The 27,099-nt window shown below is 42.5% G+C and overlaps 1 protein-coding gene across 3 annotated transcripts in view; it reads left to right on the top strand.

The window, feature by feature from the left end:
• The window catches only part of HMGA2 (high mobility group AT-hook 2), a 119,921-nt gene that overhangs the window by 76,257 nt on the left and 16,565 nt on the right, over positions 1–27,099 (top strand). For all 3 annotated transcript variants that reach the window (XM_013947963.2, XM_013947965.2, XM_013947964.2), the window contains exon 4: positions 21,889–21,921. In XM_013947963.2, the coding sequence (XP_013803417.1) occupies positions 21,889–21,921 (33 nt within the window). The remainder of the gene's footprint in view (positions 1–21,888; positions 21,922–27,099) is intronic.

Raw genomic sequence — 27,099 nt, 5'->3', positions numbered from 1 at the left:
CTGCTGGCAAAGGCCTGGGACACCACCGGGATGTTTTGCACCAAGGGAGTTGGTACAAGTTTGCGTGACACATGTTGTATCTTTATTCAGTTTTTAAACTTTTACACTAAAGGCTCTGTAACCACTATAACTGCTCTGAAGGAGCCATTAAAACTGTGATGTTCATGACTAGCACCTTAATAGGTTCCAGCAAAGCATAGGCTGGGCTGGGCTGCCTGGAGCATGTGGTCCCACTCCTCCGCAGGGCCAGTCCTGCAGGGAGTGCTGGCAGCTTGAGGAACGCTGCCACTGTAGCCCTGGACTAGCCCACAGGGAAGGGGTTAATGTCCCTGTCATCTACACTGACATGATACACCATGTCATACACAGACACTTTTCAGACATCTTTTTCTGAAAGTCCCTATGTTCACCAAAGGCTGACAGCTTAACATTTCACTTTCCAGACCACTGTTTCATCAGATTTGACAAAGGCTCATGCAGATGTGATGGAAGCATTAGAGTGCAGATATACACTGCCTCAGAGACTTCAGGAATGTGAAGTGACCAAAGGAGATCTTAAAAGATTAGGTAGCATAGGTTCTTTTATGCTGCATAAGAATGGCTGCTAAAGTGTGCAAGAATTTGATGCATGCTCCTGAGAACATCTTTCATAGACACTTGCTGACATTAGATAAACTCAATGCAGAAATTAAGTTGTTTCTATAAGACAACAGGAAGGGAACAAAAAAGAGTCATTATTTATATACATTTTTAAGTGTATGGGAAATTCTCTGACACTACAGCAATAGGAGCCTTATACAAACTTCAGATGGTATTGAAAGCCCGACATGGATCCCAGTCCTTTGCTATACTGAGTGACTTGGTTGCTTTGGGGTGCCCTACACTGGAATTCCTCTTTTAGCTCTTCATGGAAGAGTGTCTCCTTGCTTAAGACAAGCCTTTCTCACCAGTAATGCATCACTGGTGTGAAACCTGGCTGAATAATAGCTGCCAGGTTTTGATTTTGTCTGCACATCCCCAAATGGCTTACGTTTGACTTTCAAACACATCACTGTTCTTTTGCTGTGTAGCTGGAGCAGGTAAATCCAATGGTTTAACATGTGGTGACCTCTGTGTTTAAGTGACGAGAGGATATCAGCAGGGCACTTTCGGGTCTGAGTCAATGAAGTCTCCATCCATCGATCTTCAAGACATATTGAAAGCAGATATGTGTGGGGCTTGAGAAGGATATAGGTTTCAGGAGTGAGAGCACACAGGAGTGTACTATTATAACAGAGTGTCATGCTTTGGTAGCCACTACTGAGGTTAGGAGAAATACTTCTGTTGAGATTCTTCTGTCAGAAAACTGGGTTTTGGGGTCTTTGAAATTTAGAACTGAAAGTACTTGCTCACTCCAGAAGATTTTGTCTTCATGGAAAACCCCAAAATATAATGTTTTATACTCAAAGCCAAAAAGAGCATATCAGTAATCAGTTTTTCTATGAAAAGCTGACATTATCTCTCCATCAGAGTGTAAAAGTGTGTGCGCTGTGGGGGAGGTGGCAGAGGTGCATGTGCATTTTCCAGCCTGCTCTCACGTGACCTGAACAGAATCCAAATACTTAGCAGAGTTCAGAGGCATAGAGATAACAGCATTAACCCATTCATGAGTTTCAGAATTAGGGAAAAGAGGAGGAACTTACAGAGGTACCATGCTCATGTGAACCTCGTGGGCCAACCATTCAACTGGTGTAAATTGGTCTAGCTCCGCTGACCTGGAGCTATGCTAAGTATGCATTAGGGGGTCTGATGCATTCAAGCAGATCTTGCTTTGTTTGCATTCATTCAAAAATTCTGCCTGTGCCCAAAGCTCTACACAAGCACATATTTTAGAATTTAAAAATACAAATCAGCCTAATTTTGTACAGGTTCTGTTTTTTTTCTTTGTGTTAGCTATTAATGGCATTGGAAACTACAAATTAACATGGATCCCAGAGAAGTGTTTGATCTAAAATAAGAAAAATTCCTTTAAAGGAGAAACATTTAAGAGGCTGATTGTTATTTATTTTATTAAGCATATAAGGGTTGTTTGGATTTGTGTCCTGGCTATAATTCTTCTGTTCAGATGCTGATGGGAAAATGGTATCCAGCAATTTATGAAAGGTGATACTGTGTCAACAGATACGCAGTGGGTTAGGACATGTGACAGTAATCTTCCACGGCATTCAGAGCATTCAGACCATATGCTTTAAAACATCAGTAAAATACATGTCAGAACCACTTCCTCCCCATGCCCCCCTCCCCTAGAACATGGTGGGGGGAAGCGAGGAGGGAAGCCATGAGGCTGCTCTGCAGTGCTAGGACAGGGGTTCACTGGTGGAGAAAGAAGTGGGTTAGGGGGAGAGAACCACAGCAACTTCTTCCAAAAGAATGAATTAAGTTCAAATGTGTGAGGAAGTGAATGATCAGGGGCAGCAGTTGTGTGATGTTAAGAGGACGCAGTGTACTCGTGTGAGATTTGCTCACAAATATCTATTGAGCACTTTTGGAAGGTCTTGTTTCAGCACACTCACGTAAATTAATGCTGAAGGCACGGTTGCTGGCTATTGTTTCTACTCCTGTTTTTCTGCACTGTTCTGATTTTCATCTAGAGGGTGTAAGGATTTTTTTAGAAGTACAGCACATCTTAGCATATATGGTTTGCTGAGGGGAATGAAGGCTAGAGAATGGTACAGAAAGATTTTTGTCTTTGGAGGCTAGCAGCAGTGAAAGATTATTTTTCAGTTCAGTCGAAATCTATTGTGAAGACATCTTACCATATGTACCATCATCTAGTCAGTGAAGGCAGGGGTTGCAGGTATAAACTCAAGTCACAAAACTCAAGAGAGTAGTTTGGGAGCCCTTTGGAGTGTACATACCACCCAGGGGACAGAGGCAAAACCCCTTTAAGCTGGAAATGTACCTCTTTGGCTCAGTCTAGAAAACTGAAAGTTCAGACAGGAGGAAGCACCTCAAACCACAAATAAACTGTTCTGTTCATTTGAAGGTAATGGGCCAAAACTTGATATTTTTACTTGGGCAGAACTCTCACTGAAGTCATTAGGCAGTGTGTCTGAAGAATGACTGAAGGTCTTGCTCTGGAGTTATTTACTAGGACCAGCATTTCTGAACCTCCTGCTGGTAGCGCTCATCTTCCTAAAAGACAGACTTCTTGGGAAAGGAATGACAGGGGAGTCCTGTGTGGAGACTATAAAATGGTTTACATTCTGTATTAATATTGATTTAACAATCATAAAAGGAACATAAATGTTTGAAAATTAAACATTTTTTTGTTTAAATATTAAACATTGGCATTTCTCCTCCTCCTCCTGATTTTTAAATCAGCCTTGAAGGAGTCTGGGACTGTTTTGCAGTCATTTCTTGCCATCCCTAGGTAACTTTTTAAGCACAAGAGCTTCTAGACAGGAGAGGGTACCAAATGGCTAATTGTAATTCAAAGGGTTGTTTCCAAATGTGCGTCACTGTTTATTCCTGGTGAGAGGTGTTCTTCACCTTTTGAACTTTTTGACTGCCGGTCCAGGTTGTGCAATGTGTCATGCAGATTGATATTTCTGAGTTCAGTGCAGCGTAGAGGGGAATAACCCATTCAGGCTTCTTTGAAAGATCAGTGACAGCTTCCTTAATTGGATAAGGGGTGACTCAGGGTTTTATGAGCATCTCTCAACACAGTCATTAGTTTTATCAGTCTGAAGTTTTAAAAGACAGCCTTTCTGAAAACACGCTCCGAATCCGTGCCAGCTCACAGCACTGTTCTGCCAGCAAGATGTTACCGCCGACTCTGTTTGCTAAATATAAATACCCAGACAAGACTCCCTGCTTCATACCGCTGGGCATAAGGGGCAAGAGGCTCGGCTGGTTTGAGAGCATCCCCGCAGCTCAGAAAGGACATGGTAGTGTTATACCTCTTTGCATTTCCTCTCCAGGGACAAGGGATGGAAAACAGTCTCATGTAACTTTGGGCAGCTTCAGGGCTGCTTGCGTCAGCGGCACATCTGCAGCTCAGACCTGCTGGTGTAGCGGCAACTTTTGGCCCTGCACTGGGGCCCAGCGTAGACAGGAGTCAGTGTCATCTATTGACTCCACCTAGCCTGAAGGCCCCCCAGAGCAGACTGGCTTGCTCCCACAGCAGCAGTGCAGTGCAGCAGAGCAAACAAGAGGGAGGGTGAGCGCAAGTGAAACTCAAGTAGGCTACCTGGGAGTGCTCTCCTCAGCTCTCAGCTCCTTCGTGCTCTGTCTTGGCACCAGGCAGAAAGCAGACTTCCTTTCATCCTGCCAGTGAGACTCGTTGCCCTCCCTCAACGGCCTCCAGAGCTGTTGCTTGAAATAGAGATATGTCTTGAAATACTTTCATCATAAAAAAAGTCACTTCAAGATATTCCTTTCAGAAGTGAAATTTCAGGGACACGTTCTGTCCAACAGGTAGAAACTGCAAGAAGGTTCCCACAGTCATGCTTTCTCTTAATCCACTAGTTGAATTCCTTCAGACCTCCATAAATAAAGCCATTTTAAGCACATTTCTACCTTCATTCAGGTTGCCTCATGTGAATCATTAGTTATATTGCTGGGCGCAGGGCAGACTCACTGGGAGAAGCATTAAGCAGTTATAAATACCCCTCTCCCGCAACATTTCACGTAGTACACACTTCCTGGCACGTGCGTGGCAGGACATGATGCACAGCCTTGCCTGTCGCTCTCATGGCTTCACCTGCTCTAGGCCCATACCCAGCTTAGCTCTGCAAAGCATGGTTCTTCCCAGCCTGCATAAGCTCAGGAGGAGAAAACAGAATGGCCAAAGGAAAGGCTGAGTTTGAAGAACTGGGAGAAAGGCTACAGCAAGTTTAATATACTTTATGTTGTGTGGAAAATGCATCACAAATGTGCAGGATTGCAGATTCCCTCTAACAGGTCTCCTCTCTCCTGCCTGATCACTTATGGTCATGCTAAGAATGCCAAGGTAATAAAATGACTGGAGTCCATATTGGTGGTGGCTTCAAAGTAACCTGCAGAGGAAAACATGCTTAAGGGCTGAAGTTTGTTTTGGGATATTCACTCCAGCTGTTGTGGAAGTTTGCAAGGCTTGCAAGCATCTAACCAAGGGAAGCTTTTCTTTCCCTAAGGATGGTCCCAAAACACTGCATTTTCACACCCAGTGAATAAAACTCTAGAAGGAAGCTATCTAAGTCCCTGTAGAAACTGCTTTCAAATCTCCTGTATTCTTGTAGCAGAGTAAATCCTATGGCTGTATCTGCCACCTCATTCCTCAGTGCTGTTTAAGGAAGATGGAGGGCCACACTCCAGCAGTAACCCAGTGCTGGCTGGGGGGCTGGCCAGGCTTGAGGAGCCAAGGGACGCAGCCGAACTGCTCCCATACTCCTGCAGCAGTGACACTGAGGGCTGTGCATAAAGCATGCATATCTTTCGGCAACAAGTTGTCTTCTCACTCTGATTGTTAATAACCATGAAAAGCTAGAGGGAGGCCAGCTAGGACACTGATTTGCTTTCTCTCTTGCCTTCTTTATAGCTTTCAGGGATCCTAACACTTTGGGATAATGAAATAATATAGGCTGTCAGTCCAAAATAATAACACTTTACAAAGTGGAAATGCAAATTTCCTGTGATATCCCTGAATAGCAGGTGGTATTTCCTGAGATATTGTTTCTGACCTTCAGGAAAATTGATATTATGAACTGACTGAGGAAAATTAGTATGGTATCAAGCTCCAATGATTAAAGTAAAACAATAAGAGGATAGTAAACTGAGTGAAGCAACAAGCAAGAAAAGGCTTGGAGTTAGTATGTTTGTTGTTGCTGGGTTTTTTTAATGCTGTGGGCACTAGGTGTGGTTAAGATGCAGCAGCTCTTTTCACAGAAAAGGCAGTGGTGGAAAGCAAATGCAAGAAAATGTTTAACATTAAGTTCAATTGCTTTTAAGGGCACAAACAAATAATACAGAATAATATTATTGGAATTATTAAATAAGTAAAAATTAGTTGTGTAAAAAGTTAACCAACACTTGTATATGTTCAGAAAAACAGACAAATACTTAAGCTTCTAACAGTAAGATCAGGAGCAAGTATGTGTTTCCATTAATTAGATTTTGCTTTGAAAATAGGACAATCCATGCTTGGTTACAGTCAGCCAAAATTCACAAGATTTTGGTTCTGATTTTATAAAAAAGAGATGAGGAGCCTTGAGGTTTCTTGATCCCTTCATGTACTGTCACTTGTATGTCATTGGAGAGAAAATAGTCTAGTGCTGTCTTATTTACATAATGCTGTCTCCTCAAATTTATTCAAAACCAGTACCTGGCTGAAGCAAAGACTGATCACTCATTTTACATTTCTTCTGAGCAGACATTGCTGCATATTCATATATTATATTATAACTTTATGGCTGAAAAACCTATACAATATCTTGGCTCATCTGTGGAACCTCCAAGATTCGTTTTCTCTCAGTATAGCAGTCCTGTGCTCTCCCACATGCAGTTATCCTTACTCATGCTGTCAACAGTTGATCTGAGTTGCATTGGCTTCCATAAGATTGTTCAAACAAATTTGGTGTTTCTGGTTATGTGCACCTGGTCTTAGTGTTTTTCATGTCAACTCCTTAACTTTCCTTGATCATAATTTATCATTTAATTTCTTTGCAGCACATGCATGTAAGTTCCTGTAATCTAAGGAACTGTTTATGAAAAAGAAACCCTCTTGACAATAGTTCTACAAGATAGACTAGCTCTCGCTTGTTAGATTAGTGATGTCAGTATCCGACCCTTGATTCGCAGATGCTAAAGCCAGATGGGACCATGCGATAATCTGATGTGACCTGCTGTGCAGGACAGGCCATTGGAGTCCATCACAAGCGAAGGTCTGCTACAGATTGCTTAGAATTGTGCCCAGAGAGGGATGCCTTTCTACAGGTGGCGTTTGAATGCAGGTGACAAACTCTCATAATCTTTTGAGTCACTTTTAAAAAAGGACTGTGAAAGGGCTCTAGACCAGTTCCAAGAAACCTGCATTCAGTGGTGTTTCTGAGACTGACATGTTGTGTAACAAGGCATTTCATCTCTCTGGGCCTCTTCTCTTCACAGCCCACCTTCTGTCAGTCTTCCCTGTTTAGGGTACCGGTTCTTTGTATGAGGGACTCAGCTGTACACTATCTAATGCAGGGACAGCAGACTCTCCTGTTTCTAGGAGTGCTATATCAAAACTTTGTTGCCCCAGAGTCTTTCTGCCTTTCTTGCTGGGTTTGTTGCCCCAGAGCTGTGCAGTCGGGTGGTGGGACAGAACCGGGTGACCATTTCCTGGGAAACCTGGAAATGTCAGCTTTACAGAATCACAGAATCGCTGAGGTTGGAAGGGACCTCTGCAGATCATCTTTAGCAGGTCTTTCTGTCTCCTGTAGCACAGGATTTGCTTTACTGCCAGTCCCACTGCTGGTCACAGTACATGGTCCAGCATGAGACTGCTCTTGAGCTGCTGGAGAGCTTTGTACATCTGGGTGCCTGGAGCATTAGGGCCTGCTCTCAGTTGAAACAATCTAAGAAATACCCTAGAAGGAACAGTAGTTTATTGAAAAGTGCATGATGTGTTGTGCTAAATAGAGTCTGTACAAGGCAGGCAGGCTGCTGAATTTTATTTTAAGAATAAAGACTGTTTAAAAATGAGCTTTGTAAGCCTGCTATGAAAATCTCACATGCATTAGCACCAAGTTCCTCTCTCCAAATCTATAAGATTTGGACATAATTTTTAGTCTATGAGATGTTTAACGCATGACTGAATTGCAGCATCTTGGCTGAGCCTTGATAAGTATTAGTAACTATATAATTAGTAACTAAATAATTAGTAAATTGTGCAGAATGCAACAAGACTAATACCACAATGGAAAGTTGTCTTGGCTAGTAGCCATTCATAGATTTGAAAGTCAGTGTGATCTGCATTTGAGACAGCAAAAGTCAAGTCACGAGATGATCATGGGATGAGTATTGCTCTTTTGAAAATAGTGGGGGTGTGATCTGAGTTTTTGATAAATGCATCTAAAACAAGCAGAGTTCTGTCTTGTGACAGTGTCCTGTTCTGTTTTTACATCGGCACTGTAAAAGGGGTGTGTATATATCCCCTGGGCTGTCAGATTGTATAGGCTAACTGGGAAACAAAATTGAGTACCTCCAAGGACACCTAGCTGCTATGGTGGAATGCACTTTTCTTTTTGAGTCACTTACAGTGAATGCCACTGCATGGTACTCAAGAAAACCGTGTGGCTGGAGGTGTTGTTTTTCAGATGACATGTAAAATCAAGGCCCTGATCACTTGTGATCATTAGAGTTCCCATGGCACTTTTGAAAAGAGAAGGGGTTTTGACCCTGGTGTCCTGGCCAAATTCCAAATTGGATAATTACATCCTTCCTTCCCTGCCACTTACACTGGATATGGTACTCTTCACCTCATGCCCTAACTGTATGTGATATTGTTTTGTGCTGTTAAAACAGCTGCCAGATTTCATCCCAGAAGTGACTGCATTTCAATGGAGAGTGAAACAGATCCCTTTATAAGGTCTCCGTATCGCTTCCAGTTTGTAAATCACTTTGGGATCCGCAGAGATGAAAAGGATATGCAGAGATAAGATTATGTATTTAAATATTGTGATCATTTTAGTAATCTCATATATTAATGCATATTTTTAAACTTTTGTAAGAATGCCCTTGCTGAACTGAGGAATAATACCTGTATGACCCTTTACACAGTGTCACAGGTCCCACAGGTCTTCTCGTAATGTGTTAGATTTCCATTTCAAAAGGAACAGTGAAAGTTAAGAAAAATGTATTTGGAAAAAAAGAAGTTCCCTATGAGCGATACTGATGAGGAGACAGATTTTCTTAATGTTTGTCACTGTGGTGCCCAAGCACTTCCCAAGTCCTTTTGCTTGGAGTTAGCCCTTGTCCACTATGTATCAATAGGTTGAGTTCAGATTGTAATTAGTTCTGTAGTCTTTAGGGACGAGACATACTTGTCTCTATATCTGTGTTGTTACAGAATGCTAATCAGTGTACGCATTTTTGTATGCATTTTGTAAGCATTATGCATTTTGCTCCTAAAGTCTTTGTGATTCACTGGCATCCCAAGCTCTTCCAGAAACATAACTCTTGCACACTGAAGACTCCTCCAGGATGTTGGCAGCCCTGTACTTGGAGTGTAACATGGCTTGAGATAGGAGACCTTGACCCAGAGGAGAAGCGTACTCCCAGGTATTGCAGGCCAGTGCTGTAGGTGAAGAAGGTCCAAAACTTTAAATGGACCAAGTAGTCTCTAGGACAGGGCCAGTTAAACTAAACCTCACAGGCTGGATCCTCCCTGTCAAAACTACCTACAGTGTAAAATTACCCTGCATCCTCTTTTCTGAAGGCCCTTATTTGTGGGCAGAGAGCAGCTTCTTTCTGCTGTGTTCTCTCTTCAAAGACATGTGGATCCTCCCCTTCACCCATCTGATCTCATGTTCATTAACTGGTCCAAGCACAGACATCACCTTATCATGGAATGGGCACAGATGTGAAAGAAGTGTGTTCCTGCCGTAAGTCATGGCTTGAGTGGAGCACAGAGACCGTGAGTGCCTCCATAAGAGCCCATTCAACCAACCCCAAACCAAAAGGTTGAGGCTTATGACACTTAAGAGTCAGGAGAGGGAGGGGACCACCATGATGCTGAGCAGGGAAACATATGGAGCTTACATGACATTGAGGGGTTGACTCTGAGGTACAGAACATTCATTAATAATATCCTAATGTGGAGCTCTTACAGAAGTCACAGATTTCTTGTCAGTCAGGAAGCTTTCTGGAACTGTGATGGTGCATCTGGAAGACTCATGAAATTATCAGTTTGGGGTTAGCAAAACACTGTCTTTTTGACTGAGAAAAGCAAGCAGCTTTAAAAAAAAAAGGAAAAAAAACAGTATATGCTAAGAAAAATGAAGCTAGACTGTATCACTTTCATGAGCTCTGTGTTTGTTTAACCATAAGAAAACATCTAGATTCAGTAATAAAGGATAATTATACGATGCTGAACAAGCAAAACAACCACAAATTGCCAAGGGCATGTGCCAGCAAGGGCAGGCAGGAATTAAAGTTAAAAAACATGGCTGAAAAGGCCACACGTTTATTAATGTAAACCCATCTAAATTATCCCTGAAGGCAGACATTCCTGGGAGGTGATGAAAGGCGAAGAGGCATGGGCAGCTCCTTATCCCATCACTGTCCCCCACCCTTTTGTAGTGCTTGTATAACAATGAATGTCCTGGCTGTCCTGCTTTCAGGGCAATCCAGCCACAAGCTGAAGCAGACCTGATTGTGCACAGATTGTGGTGCTGAGAGATCTATAGAGCTCTTCTTCAGGAAGGACATGAGCTCCTGGGGATCCTGCTCTCCTCAGCCTTGAACAGCAGGTTGTTTCTCTGCTTGCTCGAAGGGGCATAATTTGCCGCTCCCTAAGGCAGTGCAGTCAAGAGGCTTTCCTACTTCTGGCTTCCTTTTCATGATCTGAGAAGGAGAAGTACTCCCATAATGCCTACGAGATGCATCTGATCCTAAAAACTAAACAACCCACTGGTACACAAAAGCAGTCCTTCTAACCAAGCTCCCTGATCGTTCTCTTTCGAAAGGCTACAGTGCCCTTGGCATAAATGCAAAAGCCCCAAATATGTCACTAAAGGACACGCTTTAAGAACATAAAAGAAGCCAAAAATATGACAGCAATAAGGCAATCTTGTAAGGGTTGGTAGACAGAAAGAAAGATGAATACGATATTTCTATATGCTTCCTCTCAGATCCTTGCACTTAATGGAAGGCACAGAGACCTTGTTCCCATTTGTGTACAAACAAGGAAGGTGGTGTGTGTTTGGTTCCTCTCATCTCTTCTTCTCCCCTTTCATTCCTCTGTCTCATCCCTTTAGATCTTTCACACCATGCAACCAACCAGAAAATTCAAGCACTGTTTCTTGTCCTTCCCAAGATTTCCAGAAGCTCCTAGATACACTCTCACTGTCCCAAGCACAGCTGTACTCAAGTTTCCTCATTCACCCTTCCAAACGCTGGCCCTCCTTTGCTGGTTGCCTCCTTGGTGGCCATGGAGTTTGCCACAGAGAACATCCGGCTCACAGACACCTCTAGTGTCCATGCAGCTCCTGCAGAGCATGCCCCAGGGTGAACCCTTGGTCTCCAGCTCACTTCTCAAGATGAAGCCTTGCCTGAGGCTGGGCTAGGGAGTGCCTGAAAGGAGATAAGGGGACATTTAGTTGCCTCTTACAGGCTGAGTGCAGTCTGTTGACCGTCATCAGAAGGACCTTGCTCTACACCTTCAGTGACTCCCATACCTGTTAATATCTAGAGTATCATGGTGTCCTTAGCCGCATCGCTGCCAGTTCCTGATCTCATGGAGGCAGATTATGTTCTGCTGCAAATCAAGCTTTTCTCTACCCCATGTGGTAGGTTGGTGCCTAATTCCCAGAAAGGAGGGATATGCCTTTCTGTGCCAACCACAGCAGCATTTGGAGCCCAGCCACCCTCCATCCAGCAAGCTGCTTTCACCTCTGCTGCCAGGACCACCTAGCCACAGATGCTACCAACCTGTATCTTTTTGGCACCCCTCAAACCACACAGAGTCTAAGCAAAAATAGAATCTGACTGGAAGATGGAAGCATTTACCTCTTTGGGTAGACTCTGCAGCTAGGTTTTAACCAAGGGCAGAATTTAGCCAAAGACAGGATTTAACTCTGTTTTTTTCAGAATGAAAAATTAGTTTGTTTTGTCACTTAGAAACAAATAACAGAAACAACAGAAAATAGAAGGTTTTTTCAGGACTTAAGAGTAAATATTGAGCAGTCTGATTGTCTGGATTGAACTACATTTGGTAAAACGTTCACAAGAACTCCCTAGCAACAGTAACAATTTAAAACCAGGCTGCTTTCCAAGTGGTATATGGTGCTTTGTGAACAAGGAATCCACTTTAAGCTGTACCAGCAAGCAGGGTTGTAGTAGGGTGCTCTAGGCACTTCATTCTTGATGTGGTGTCAAGTTACAGTAATATTATGAAAAAAGCTGCAGGAGATTTGCATGCATACCTAACACACATACCTTTGATGTCCGCATTGTTAGATCCAAGCAACAAATAGGATCTTCAGGTCAGATGTAGCTTCCAAAAGGCTATTAAATAACTGTAGCTAGACAGTCAGGTAATTGTCCTTTAAAAATTATGGTTAAAATCTTCTCTCTAGACTGGGCTAAATTCAGCATCTGTCCAGCAACATAAACAGAACAACTCCAAAATTACACCGGGATTATCAAGAGCAGAATTGCTTTCTCCCTCCCTCTCTTCCCCCTTCCTTTTCTCTCAGACAGAGAAGCATGTGCACACAGACACCATTCATACTTCTGCTGCCGTCAACAGGCTGATGATAGGATATTATAGACTCTGACTTTGCAATCCTTTAGCAAATGAGTTCTTGCTGAATAAAAAAGAAGATAGTTTTGCTGTCATCTTTTAAAATACATTACTGTGTCCTGTGGATTTCACAACGATGTATATGATGAAATTACCATTACAGAGTGAATGGTAAAAGCACACCAGAAATGCAATCCAAGTGTTTTTTTTTTTTTTTTTTTTTTGCTTCACAAGAAGTGCCTACAAATCATTCATTTGGACGTAATGAATGTAATTCCCATTAAAAAATAGCAGTATGAACTGAGTTCAGTATTTAATGTACCATGCACCAGAAGAATCCCAAAAATATCGAGCAAGCAAATGGATTAATTACAACAGTTCGCCACCAAGCCCCTGGTATAGTTCAAGTACATGGAAAATGTATTTCTATTTTGGACACTGACTCCTTTATGAAACTGGGCCAGGATGTCAGCAGACTCTGTTCGGCCTCTCTGACAGGCAGTCTCAGCAGCATCAGTTTCCTGGAGGCAGTAATAATTATCAAATCTATTCGATAGACAGACAGCTATCAGACATCTGTATATACCAGACGTACAAAAACATCCCTAGCCAACCATGTGGCTACCAATGTATCTGCTCAGACAAAGAAGTTCAAGAGAAGTGCCCTGGCCAGATCCTCAGCTGCAGAGAATCAGTGAGGCACTGTCGATTGGCCTTCCTTGGGCTGTGTATGTCGTCTCAGTCTTCAGAGGAAAGCCATGCCCAGCCATCCCAGGGCAATGGGAGGTCACAGAGGGAACGGGCTGGATGGGAAAGGGAAGCTCCTGCAGGATTTCAGGGCCAGGCCTGGGAATGACCATAAGCTCTGTGCAAGCTTCTTTACATCTCTAAGAGGGCAGAAACAGCAATGCAGAAGAGGCTGCTTAGGTCCCTGTACCCATGCCTCAGATTGTGCAGATGAAGGGACAGATAGCTCTTCCTTACAGGATCTAGAGTTGTGTCTGTGCTTAGTAAGCTGAACAGCGCCTTGGCACAGGCTCAGGCACTGTGCTGCAATTGCCTGTGCTGTGCAATAGCATTTTCCCCGGCACCATGTTGGCCTCCTGGCACAGTTCAGAAAATGGCACAAGCCATGGACTGTTTCCTCTAGGCAGTTTGGAAGAGATGACCCTGTTTGGGAGGAAGAAAGTTTGCATGGATGCAGACCAGGTTGTGGCACTTGGCCTCTGGACCAGAGAACAGGCCCTGGCCTGGATTGTTTTCAACTGTTGAGGAAGTCTGCCATTTTTCTAGACAGGGCCCGCTGAGCCAGGTTTGCGCAACTGAGGACTTGGACACCCAAGGATTTGATAGTAGCCCTTTAGCAGGACACTGGGAGGAACCTCCCAGATCCGAAAGGGGTATTAAAGGGCAAGAGAAGACAAAAAAGTACAACTTCTTCCAGTGGCATGAACCTGAGTGAAATCAAACAGTCTCCGTTCCCACTGGGTCTTTAAGGCATTAGGTGCATAGTGCACTTACAACCAGGCATTGGTCTTCCAGACAGAAAGTTCAGTGAGTGCCTCATATGCTCTTCCAATATAACTGTCAGGTCTATCAGGTGCTCATCCCAGGCAACCTCAGTACCATGTGGAGGTATCACAGCCGCCTCTGTCACAGATCACTGTAAAATGGACAGTGCCACAGTACTCCAAAATATGATGTTTTCCTGTACCCATCTGTGCATACGGCCCTGTTCTGTGCACTCTAAAGCTCACCTCCACTCGTTGAGAAGTGCCTTGCTAAAACATGAAGCTCAAAGCTATGGAGGCAGCAGCACATCATGCAGCTAAATTGAAGAAATGTGCCATTGGCTGCCTCTGAGAAATACTGGAGTGATAACACTGAGGCTCCTTGGTCTGAACTGTGAAAAGAAAGAGGGAAAAGCAAAGACTCCTGTCATGTTGCACAACTATCTGTATTTGCAGGGGCTGGCTCAGTATCACTTACCCAGAGTAGTGCTTTCCGGAGAGAAAAGATGCCCCAAGCATATGCCCCAAGCACCGAGGGAACTGCATATTGTATTTTCCCCAATATTCTTCTTCAGGCACTTTTGTGGAGAAGGCAGGACCAGGCTATAGTGTAGACACTGTGGCAGCACTCTGAGGAGACTTGGGGGATCAGACAGAAGCACACCTTTCCCCACTGTCATTTTACACAGCCTGGACACTGCTATGCTCCCCAGGCTGCCTAGCAGAGCAGAGTCCACCAGTTGTTTTCTGCCACCGCCACTTCAGTTCTTTTTCCATCCATAGCTCTAGGCTTGGGCCTGTTGCTGGCAGAAGCTTGCATAGTCCTGGAAATGAATTTGGTTGTTGGTGTTGAAGCCTCCATTGTGCAAAATGGACTGTGTCTCCAAATGACACAAGAACACTGTCGCTGAATGAGTTAAGGTCCTTGTGACCTTAAAATTAGCAGAGAATGAATGTACAAGGCCAGAGTAAGAAACGTTACCTGAACAATCATTACATTTTCAGCTAAAGCCTTGGGGTTCAGAGTTCACTTTCCAATCAGTACCAGATTTTGCAGAAGGTCTGGTTTGGTACTTTACCGGACAGTTGACCATGTTATTTCACTGCAGACCAAGGGGAAGGTCGGGGGATTTAGAAGCTCACAAACAGTCAGTCCAGAGATGAGCCTGCTGATCCCTTTCTTGCAACTCGGATTGGCTCCATGCAGCCACCAGCAGTGAGACCTCTGGGAACGGTCTCTGAAGCAAGAACTGCCTCTGGTTTTTGTGTACGTGTGGCAGGAGGAGCCAGAGCAAAAAGAGAGGGAAGACTCTAAAACAAAAGTTGGAACTGGATGGTAATGCGATACAGTGCTTTTCACCTCTAGGTCATCAAATCAGATCTAGCCTGTTTAGTAGTGACCAAAAATTATTTCTGTATGGGTCATGAGAAATGCATGCTGATTGCAAGGATTTCTGTATCAAAACAGAAAAGATGGTCCAGAGGTAAACAGTTGCACAATAGTTACTTGTGTGGAGAAGTCTGCAGAGTTTAAAACTAAGTCATTCTTGATCAGTTTATATCCCTGTATCATGAGGGTTTGATTTCTTTACAAATAAGTTATCATTTATTTCTGTCCACTAAAATGTAGTCCTTTTCCTTACACTATAACTGAGGATAACTTAGTCCTCCCATCTGGCTTTCTCAATAATCCATCTATATAGGAGGTTATTAATAGATAGATAGATATGAAGTTAGCTAAGCAAAGGAGCCCAGCCCATGTTTCCTTAGGTGCATATCAAGAAAACATCAGTGATGAATTGTTTACTAGAACTATTCTGAAAGGCAAAAAATTGCTTATTAATATTTTAGCAGAAAAATGCACAGAGTGCTGACATAAACCTGAATAAAATGCATCAGGAAAGCTTATCAATTGCATGGTAACTGATAATGCAGTAACAGGAGAGCCCAGCAGAACGGAGATGTCTCTGAAGAAGAGCAGTCAGCAGCAACAGGTCCTTCTGCAGCCAAAACATAGGACTACAGTGACTTTATTGATTTTAGCTGAGTACACCAGTGTAGACTTTGCTTTAACCTTTAACCACAGATACAAGGCCCATTAAATGGGTATTTCATAAGCTGTACTACCCTAAATATTTTATGGCAATGTAACTGATACCAACTGAAAGATTATAAAAATTAACAGCATCTATCAAGAACACTGAACTAGCAGCTACTGTACTTTGAGTTTTGATTACATTGTTGACAAGCTCAGTTGGGTATTGTTGTGCTTGAATTAACAGCTGAAGAAAAATTACATTTTTTCCCTTCCTGTTCTAACCATTGATTTCTTACTAAAGATCTGCAGTGGTGGGAAATCTACCACTATGAGGAAGGTTGGATCGAAGCAACTGAAAAATAATGAATTATACCACTGTAAAAGAAAAGAGAATTTGATTTTTTAACACATTTCTTTCCACATGTTTCTCCTTTGAGAACAGAAGAAGCACTGCAAATGTAGCAACTTCTAAACTTTTTATAGTGAGGGTAGTCTTCTGTGAACAAAGAGGATGAAATTCTAGCCCCACTGAAATCAGTTAGTTGATTTCCACTGGATATATACTTATCTGATTGGATATACATGCCAGTGCCTGAATTTTCACACTACCAAAAGAGTAATTTGAAGCACTGTGCTTTGAATTTGCCAATTAAAATATAAAATCTCATTGCTCATCAAATAACTCTTAAAAGTCACTTTGTGTACTTTGAGCACTAAGATGCTTGCTGCTCTCCTCAACAAGTGGAGTAAAGTGCTATTTACTTTGTCATCAGCTAAAGTTACTGGTGCAGCTCCTGAGACATTGCAGGGTTTTCCAGCAGCAGTCAGGGGAGGTCAGTTTAATAAGCTAATAAATATTTTTTGAATGACCTGACTTTGTATTTGGTATTAAAAACTCAGAGTAGTGCCAAGTAGGATAGAAAATAAAGAATAAAAGTTCCACAGATTTTGCCAGAATTCTCCACAGATTACTATTAGCCTCATTTATGAGACTGCACAGAGGACTGTGAAATCTCCTTTGAACTCTAAGGGCCAGATGGTTTTGCTGTTAGATTGTAATGACCCACAGCAGTGTGTGTACACAGACTCTGCGGTTGCCAGTTGACTGTAAACAGGCAATGCAGGCGAGAGAATTCATGACCTGTGTTTCCAAAACACAGGCAATTGCTACTTGGGCTCAGGGAGAATTCCCATTGCCATTGATGGTGTAAAAGCATTTCTGCTAACCTCTCTAAAGCAAGATAATTTCTAAATAAAGCCATGGGCATACCTGGATAAGAGCGGCAAACAACAGGCATATTGTCCCCCCACAGTGTGTGGTGGTTCCTCCTGAAGGTCATGAAGTTAAAAGTAGCTTTTGTCAAGGGATGAGGACTGTCTCCCAGACTCTCGGCCTCCAAGCCCTGCATTGCATCACTGTATCCTCAAAGAGGGAGGGAAAGGTTGGACTCGAACCAATTAAAGCTGTAGGGCAGAACAGTAGTTATTATGCTGTCATATGGAACTGCTTGGAAGACATGGTTTATTTTGGATTATATTGGTTTCAACTGGTATAATATGAACTTCCTGATTTTTCTAGGATATGTAGATAAAAAGTCTAAATATGGTTTTACTCATCTTTTAATTTAGAACTACAAGTGTTTGGGTGACCTATGAAATTATTTTAATGATCTCCACACAACATTGAGCTGTCAGCACTATAAATGTCATCCTAACTGGGTATTAGTTTCCATCATGGTCATTTAGTCTCACCAGCAGAGCTACCTCCATACGAATGTCTTGTCAGTGTCAAGCTGTGGGAATAAAGTAAAGAGTCACTGTTGCCAAGAACTGTCAGTCAAACATCTTCATAATACTCAATTTAAAGAGGAAGATACAATTGCAAAATCTAGGAGCCCTGTGACTGTGCAGCATGATCTTGGAGCTTCAGGCACAGCAGCTGGTGAATGACTTGCACTGAAAACCAGTGCTTTTATCTCTGATCATTAAAAATGTGTTCCAGCATTGGTCATACTACTTAACATAGACTTACCCTTATTCTTACATATTTTCCATAAGACTATGAAAAGTCATAAGGTAAAAAGGAGTACTCCAGAGAGTCAGAAGTGTGATGAGTTGATTTTGATGCAATTTTTGATTCCAGGTACAAGATAAATGTGGACTTGTTACAGGAGGCTGTTCTTTGGTTCTCATATAGAAGACAGAAATTGTTTGATCGGTATCGTATGTATTGTATGCCAGTATGTATTTGCCAGCATAGAGAGAAGTTATCTGAATCTATAGGTTTTGTCAGAGATGAGGAATGCCTGAACAAGATTTTGGCTGTAAAGATGCGTCTAAGATGTTGAGAAAAAATCAAGTGACAGAATTTGAAATTGAAATAAATGAAGGGTGAGGTGACAGAGGAGGAGTGGGGAAAGTGCTGTAGACAATAAACGGTTGGGCTTTGAACATGCAAAGCTTAAAATCAAAGATAAAACCACCAAAAGATTTGCCTACGTTGTTCTCTAAACGGTTTATTTTTTTTCTCTTCAAAGTTAGGAATCTTATCATGAAGTTTTAAATTACTATATTGTATCTTAGCTAACATACTTAATAGTTTAAGCCTGGCAAAACAAATTCTGCTGTATTTTGGATTTCTTTTTGTACGACAGACATTTAAATGACGTGGTCATGGGCTTTTTCCAACACTTGTGCTCTCTGTATCATACAGATTTAAGAAAGTTACTTAAGATTGACTTGTACTTGCATTTGACCTGAAAAGTTGAATTTTGCTTTCAGGTCAACTGATACACATTCAGTTAAAAATAGTCAATTTTTAAACTTAGGATAAAAATAAAGTGTGAAAGTTCTATGTTGCACAAAGCTTCACTTACATATGATCACTGCAATAAGGGAGACAGCATCTGCCAAAACAGGAGATCTTTCATCTTACTCTGTAGGTTCCTGGAGGGATCCATAATAATTCAGAGCTCTCATGGCTTGTGTACAACTTTATTTTGCTCCAAAGCACCTCTTTAAGTCTCTTGTCCTTGGCTTTTTTATGGTTCCAATCTTTTTCATAACCAAGACAAATTCTCTTTCTTTCCAGCTAGTTGAACGTGCAGTTGCAACAGTCTTTTGAATCAGAGGTGTCTTCTTTGAAGTCCTGAAAAGATCTCTTAACTCAGAGAACACAAAGCTTAGCAAGTAGAGGCATTTGTATCCCTAATGTGTCAAGAAGTTTCCAAAGACAACACTTCCACAACAGCTAAAGAAATAGAAAGGGGCACTTAGGAAATTTCTCATCATTCCTGTATGCCTCAGTTCTTCATGTCTGGGATAACCTAAGTGCTGTGGTCTTCGAGTGAGGGGACACTGCAGTCCTCGCAGGAGCAGACCTTGCTTGATTTATCCAGCCTGCATTTGTGCAGATAAATCACCCACTCAGCAAGAGTCAAGCAGGAAAAGCAATGCTCCTGAAACACAACGCTTGCCCTGCTGCACTGATTCAGCCATCGCAAGCTAGAGCCCTGTGCTTGGTGTAATCGGGTGCGCTTCCCAGGGGATGGTGCTGTGTGCCATTAATGACATCCAGGGGCCTGAGCCCTACTTTTGATCTTTTGTCGCTGTGCATTTAAGTGCGAAAGCCTAATGTGTGCTGTACTCCAGATAGCAAATCCACTAGAAACCTAGCTGGCAGTAAGCAAACGCTGCCAGTGAACTCTTGATGTTAAGTACTAGGATAGCAAAGGTCTTGAATGAGTAAGATTCTTATAAGACTTGGTCAGTATCAGAAACAGTTTCCAGCTGGGCAAAGTACAATATTTTCCCTCTGCTTTTTATGAATGGCTGTATAGTATTGTGCTTGAGTCAGAGTCCCCTGCTAAAGCCATTCATAAAAATAAAAACAAAACAAAACAAACACACACAAAAACTTTCTAGGTCCAGTCTGGAGCCACTGGGTGCCAGAGGCTGGGAAAACATGCTGGCAGCTCGAGCCCCAGCTATCACTGGAAGTATTCAAGGGGCTTTTTGGTGGTCTGAAAAGTATGAAGTGCTGTGTAGAAGGGCAGCTGGTAGAATTACTGTGACACATACTAGGCAGAAAGCCAGAGCTGGCCTTGTTTCAGACATTGTCTTTCCTCTCATTGAAGTGTCAGGACCTAATTCATGGAAAATTTGGTGAGTTGGCAGCTCTTTCAGAAGATTTCATTGAGCTACAGTGTGTGAGAGTCACATGAATGCAGAGTGCACAGCCAAAAATATATGGGGATTTCTGAGCAGGAGAAAGCAGTCAGCCTCTAAGAATGTCTGCGAATTTGATGTGGTTTGAGAGTAAACACGTGTACAGGTGTAATCAGCAGGCAAAAAATGAAAATAAGGAAGAAAAGCACTAATGGTAGATCACTGAGGAGCTCAATGAATTCTGTAATTACAAGGGATTCCTTTGAAACAAATAATTTCTTTGCCTGAGGGCAGCAAATGTCCTTAATCAGTTCAGGGCTTGCAGTCCACCTGGAGAACGCATCAACAAAACATATGCCTTGGTAATAGCTTCTCCACTGCAAGGAAATTTAATGGAAAAGAAAAGGATCCACCCTGATGTTTAAAAATGGACCCAGTCATCACACATTCTTTTCTCATATTTGTTTGAGAGCAGAACTTGGAGCCTGAGGCATAGATACAAAAATATAACAGCAACAGGATTCTGCTGAATTAGAAAATGACTGAAAATAAACAAAGCATCTCTTGTTAAAATGGGAGGTTTGTGGTGGGCAGCCTGAATTGAATCAGTTACATTTAATTTACATTTTCATTGATCCTTCCTACTGAAATATTGCTCTGAAAGGCCAGTTACACTAAACTGTTTATTCAGAAATATTCCAGTTATTTCCTACTACACTGTCATGAAAATTAGGTTTTTGGCCATCCAGAGGGACGGCATGTTGGCTTCTGCTCAAGTGAGGCACTAAAATCATGTCTGGGATTAAGACTAGGCAGAAAGAAAGGGCAGGAAGAAAATCAGTGGGTGCGATTCATGAATTTTGAAAACAGAAATCCCATGAGGGGTGGGGGGAAAGACAGCTTTTCCCCACTGAAGGAAGAAAAGCCCTTTTGTGCTCATGGTGTCAGGATTTCATCCTTTATCTGTGGTCTTATTGTTTTGTGCTGTTCCTAGGACTCACAAAGGTCACATCACCAGAGTGGCAGTGGTATATTTTAAGTGCATGGGTGTTAGTTCATTAATCGGTACTCCTCCTCTCCTCTGCTGGGATGAAGGGTATAGCTAGCTCGGTGGGTTTCCAGGCTCCCCCAGGAACCATGTTGTCCATTCCCGAAGGGACCAGCCAGACCAGAGACTTGCCAAGGGGCAGCTTTCAGAGCATGGTGCCTGCCTGTAGCCGAATGGTGGGCCGGTAGAGACAGCCACCGGCTCTCTTGGCTTGCACGCCAAACCACCTAGATGATGGGTGGCCCCGAAATCACGTCCACAGGCATAATGCCAGAGAATAAATAGCGTCAATGGAGACAACAAAATCTGGTTGTAGAATTAGGCCACTCTCACAGTCTGACAAGTAACAGAGCAAATCATGTAGCATGCTGTAGCTGTAGCATGCAAGATCTGAAAGATCTAAGTTAGATCTTGATTTTGATTATATGTAATTATATATTCCTCTGGATCTACAGTAATTCAAATTACTTCAGAGCAAGGGATACAGCTAAGTGTTGGAGAGGCTGGGTGAGAGCAGGGTATGTTCATCACTGCATTTCTGAATGTGGGCTTTGCCTATGTTTTATTCATATGCTGCAAATATTTTTCCAGCATCCCTGAAATGACTGTTAAGTGACCTAAATGAATTTTGTTTCTCACTGTGCTTTCATTTTTCTTTCAGCCTCAACAAGTGGTTCAGAAGAAGCCTGCTCAGGTAAGAAAAGCTGATATCAATTCTTTAGACTATGTTAAGTTAAATACTTCTTCAGTGTTTCAGCTGGTCTCATTTATTGTAAAGAATGAGGGAAAATACATCAATAATGTGAACTGGGGGATAGCTGTTAGCTTGTTAGACACAACCACCAAACCAATTTATATGGTTTGCAGCTCTGCAGTCATTACTGAGAGGCCCGTGGGAAAGAGCGAAGGAAGCGATGGAGCTGCAGCCTAGTTGAATGGTTCTTGCTCACAAATGTCCTTTTTCTATAGCGGCCACCATGTGACGATAATGCAGGCATGAACACACACACATCTGGTACGAGTCCAGCATGTGATGGATATCTGTGTGTGCACTGAACTTGGATAACGCTTTTACCATCTCCTCCATTTTCTTTCCCCAGCCCACTCTGTGTAAAAAGACACCCTGAGCTCTGCCACTTTGTTACATATGCTCCAATACAGAAAACTGCAAGGGCATGCGAACAGGTCCATCCTGACTCAGCAGAGTCCGTAGGTCTGTGCTACCATACTTCGGTGAACATGACTGATTACTGAGTCAAGAGCACAAAGGGCCCATTGCTTTTCTGGAAAGATGTCTGCTTTCACAAGGGAATACTACTTTTGTTATTCCACCTTATGGTTTTAATACATTATTGTACAGTGTACATTATTGTAATGTCTACTGTAATCTAAATTAAGAGCTGTTACATAAGGAACAGAAAACATTCTGGCTGTGAGTTGAAGGGGTAAAATGATGTAACTCTCAAAAGTATGTGCAGGAATCAGGTTTCCACAAAAGAAATCAATGCAGTCACAGCAGTGATGAATCAGTGGCACTGACAATAATATTAATGTCTCCTAATGGGGGAGATAACATTCAGGGTAAACGTAGTAGTATTTTCAAGTGAGGTAAGTTTTGCAGGGAGAGGTAATGTCTTTTATTAGGCCAACTTACACAAGAAACACGACATCGGCCCCTGAGGACTTACCATCTATAACCTTCTGACTGCAACACACAATTCAAAACACACCAAGTTGTTCTAATAAAAGATATTTCCTCTCCCTGGTCTCACTTATATCCTTCAACTGTTGTGGCCACAATCACGCTATTCCTAGTACAACATGGTAGTAAATCTGCGTGTGGGCACGAAGCCAGCCATCCCCTCCATGGCACCTGAGAGATTGGGAGGCTTAAGCCGTGCTGTGTGAAGGGGGCCAGATCCAGGAGGCCAGGAAGGAGACTGCTCGCGTTGCTGTTTCCTCCGGTGTGTGGCAGAGCTCAGTCTCACGGGGCTCAGCAGGGTAAAGGGATCTCACGCTTGTTGCTCTACCAGGGGCCCAGCCTGGCAGGAATCCTTGCTGCCAAGCGTGTGGTGCCCCAGCTCTCTGATCCCGCTTACTCCTGCAAGGGTTTTGTTCAAGCGCTGATCGAATGCTTGCCCTTGCGCAAGGGAGGGAGCAGGAATGAGTGGCTGGGTCTGAGGCCAGGCTTAGGGCAGTAAAGGAAAAAGGGAGGAATTGGGACTCTCTCTTGGTAAAGACAGATTTCAGTGATGGTGAAATGATGTAGGGGTTGGACCGAAGTGCGATCTGCCTGGCCTTTCTTTCCCAAGGAGGTGGCCATGTTGGGGATGCCATGGATGCAGCCAGTCGGATGCAGCCCCTTGCACATGGCGCCTCTGCAGCATCTCCGTGATCAGAGTGGGGCAGGAAGAGAGGGAGAGGAGGCCCTTTGAAATTCCCATTAGTAGTGGAAATGTTTGTATAGAAAACAAAGAGGCACAGAAGAATGCATGGAAGGACAGAGAGCACTTTTGAGAAATCCCCAGTCATCACAATACAACTAGTGAAATTATACTCTTTAAATTATTTTTGTGCTATGTCTTCACTCAGAGAACATTTCTTTTTTTTAATTCTTGGCTTGAGGGTTTTTCAGTGAAATCACTGCCTTGTCTTTAACCCTTCATGATTTTAATAGGCCCTGCTCCCACACTTATGTTGACAAAATGCTGCGGTTTTGCCAGGCAGAGAATGAAGATTATTGCTTGGAGCAAGCACTCGTGAGGGTCTTCCTGGGGCTGAAAGAAGGGGGAGGTAAAACAGTGTAATTCCTGGGACAAATAGGAACTTCATGCTGCTGGGTTTCTTTTAAATCCAGTTGCCTTTCTCCATTTTCTTTTTACACTACTGAATATCCCTTTAAAAGGAGGGAGGTTCAGCCTCAGAATTAACAACAAGAACATGAGCTCATGCAGGCTTCCTAATCTGAGCTGTCTAAGGAAATAGTGATAAATTATATAAACATGGGGACTACATGGAAGTTCATGGAGGATAATGTAAATCTTACACTACATTCAGAGGAATCTCTTCCTTTTCCATCTGTTTCCTTCAAAATATCCTCCCAGATGGCTTTACCATGTGGCAGTCTGGATTAAGTTAGAAATGTATCCTTTCTTCATCAGTGGGGACTGTAAGAAGTTTCATTCAAGAACTGCTGAGTGACAGTGAGCATGTTACCATAATCTGCCTTGGTAAAAGTGGCAGAAACCCTTGGTCAGGTTTTACCCCTGAGTGCTGTAGTTTGAATTTTTGGTATGTTTTCAAAGATTTCTGAGTGCTAGGTTACATCACAGTTACTCTTGTTATTGTTGCCAGTGCATATGCCTCTTGGTTTTAAGTCTTTTTTAAAAATACAGAACCAGCAAAAACAGATAAAATTCTCTTTCTATTCATAGAAATTCTGTGAATATGAATTCTATATTCTATTCTGTGTTCCTTTCACCATTTCCCAGATTTTAAGCATTGTGCAGAGCTCCACCACGCTCTAAAACTCTTTATGGATATCTGCTGTCCAGTTTAAGGCCATACAGATGCTTATTTCTTATTACTTCTGCAATATCTTCAAACATCCCCAGAGCCCTGAAGATTTGCTGTCACACAGCCGGTAAATGCAACAGTAAATTCCACTGGAAACCTACACATCCATATTATTAATACAAACCTTTAAATAATATGATCTGGCCACATCTTTGTGATCATCACTGACACGTACTCTCATACTTCCTTGGGGAACTTAGAAAAAGAGAGCAAGCCTAACTGCATGACATCAGTAAGTTTAGCATCTTCATGTAAATGTGCATACATCTCAAAAATGTGAAGCTCCTTTTAAATCCACTGTCTCCAAAGAATAGGCAATGAGATCTTGTAAGTATGACGTAGTAATATTCTTAGTGCAGTGTACAAATAAGCAATCCAAATGGAAACTTCTCAGTTTCCTCGTTTTTAAGCCATTTGTAACAGCTGTGTCCTCAACCATATGGGGGAGTTACGCTTTTAAGTAATGCAAAGGAAATAGATATTTTTAGGAAAACTTCATGAAAGCTATCGAAGTTTTTTGGAAACAGGACATGTTTTACTTTTATCATTTCTGGAGAAAAGAAATACTGTGAATGTAGAATAATCCTTTGAAAATCTTCTTATAATCTCTTTGAGAGGTCTATTAAAATTTCAAGTCCTTGGAGTCTTTTAAGCTGGTATCTGAGTCTGAAAGACAGTCTGTCAGACCAAACCTAGGTAAGCTTTTCAACCTAATGTTAAATGCATTAGATGCTTTTAAAACAAACAAACAAAAAAATCAAATCCCAGCAAGAATAAGAGCTAAAAAGAAAAGTATTATTTCTGAATAGGAAAGAAAATACAGATTCATTACATATTTTCCTGTTACTGATTTTCTGGTTTCCTGATTTGAGTTTTGGTATCAATAAAATTCTGCATGTTAATTATTCATATTATGTATACACACTCAGAACCTCAAGTTGTATGAGTTCTCCAGATACACCCATCACATGTGCCTACACAGTGTAGGACATACACACAGTAAATCCTAAAAGCATCAGACGGGCCGGTAGCCCAGGAGCTAAATCAATGGCTGGCGCATACATATGCAGCCCAAAAGCATCAGACTTCCCCAGCTTACCAGCCACCTGGACATGTGGTGGTTGTGTTGCAGGTCTGATGCTGCTGGGATGCACTGGCCAGGCCTCCTGTGCACATGCTGCATTGCCTCTCTGGGCAGGTGTCATAAATTGGCACTTCCACAGGCTTCAGACGTGCTGTGTATGTGCTACCCACCACATGTGGATTTTTGTTTTCCCCTATGGGAAATCCCAGTGAGAAACTTTAGCAAGGACTCAGGTGGAAAGAAACTTCCCCTGTGCGAGGCCACCTGTCGTCCGGCCGAGCAGGCAATATTGCCATCTTACTCTATAGCCAAGGCTTGGCTATAGAAGCTTTGGAAAACCTCTGCTCTCGCAGCTGACCTGGTGCCCTGGGGTTTTATTAGTCTTCCCACTGTGGTCAGAAAGCTGTGTTGTGTGTCTGTGTACTTCTTCCATGTTTACTGATACGGAGAAGCAGAAAGTTGCTGGTTCTTAGAGGAAGGAAACTTTATTTTCCAATCTAACATGGATTTTTATACTTGAACATGGGGTAACTGGATGTGTGTTATATGCACCACTCCAAAACATCCTCTGAAAGGCTGAGCTACTTTTCTTTTATTAATATGATTTTTAAAGCAAACAGTGAATGTTTTCCTGCAGGCCCATCTTATTTGGGCTGCAGGCCCTTGGTACCACGTGCACATGTGCTGAGCAACTGTATATCTCAGCCCAGTGAGTCTGGACTCCCTGCACATCCCAGGGCAGATCCTAGTCTCAGTGGAGCCGCACGGTGCCTGCACAGTGGGCCTGAGCCGTCTGGCATCAGCCCTGCTGAGTGGTGTCTGTGCGGCCCCTGGCTCAGGGACAGCCTCTCACCACCGGGCGGCAGGCAGGGTGCTGGCCCGAGTTGGTTGCATTTTTGTGCATAAATAGCTTCACAAAGAAATAATCTGTTTTTATTGACCTTTTTTTCCCCATATGTGTCCATGGAATTTTTGTTTTTCTGAAGCTTCACAATATTATTGTCACTTGGGGATTGAGTTTTTATAATCAAGATAAGGTTTGATTTTGGTTTTTGAACATTTTTCCTTTGGAAAATTCTTCCAGATTTTGCCTCTGAGTATTCCGAGAACATTATTCTGATTTGGAAGATCAGTTTAACAAATGGATAAAAGTGTCATGGAAAGTTTGATGAAAAATGGCTCCAGTTTGAAAATTATATTTTACAGTTACTA

This window comes from Apteryx mantelli, chromosome 1 (assembly GCF_036417845.1).
Source record: "Apteryx mantelli isolate bAptMan1 chromosome 1, bAptMan1.hap1, whole genome shotgun sequence".
Taxonomy (NCBI): domain Eukaryota; kingdom Metazoa; phylum Chordata; class Aves; order Apterygiformes; family Apterygidae; genus Apteryx; species Apteryx mantelli.
The sequence above is the reverse complement of the archived record's forward strand: the minus strand, read 5'-3'. Positions and strand labels throughout refer to the sequence as shown.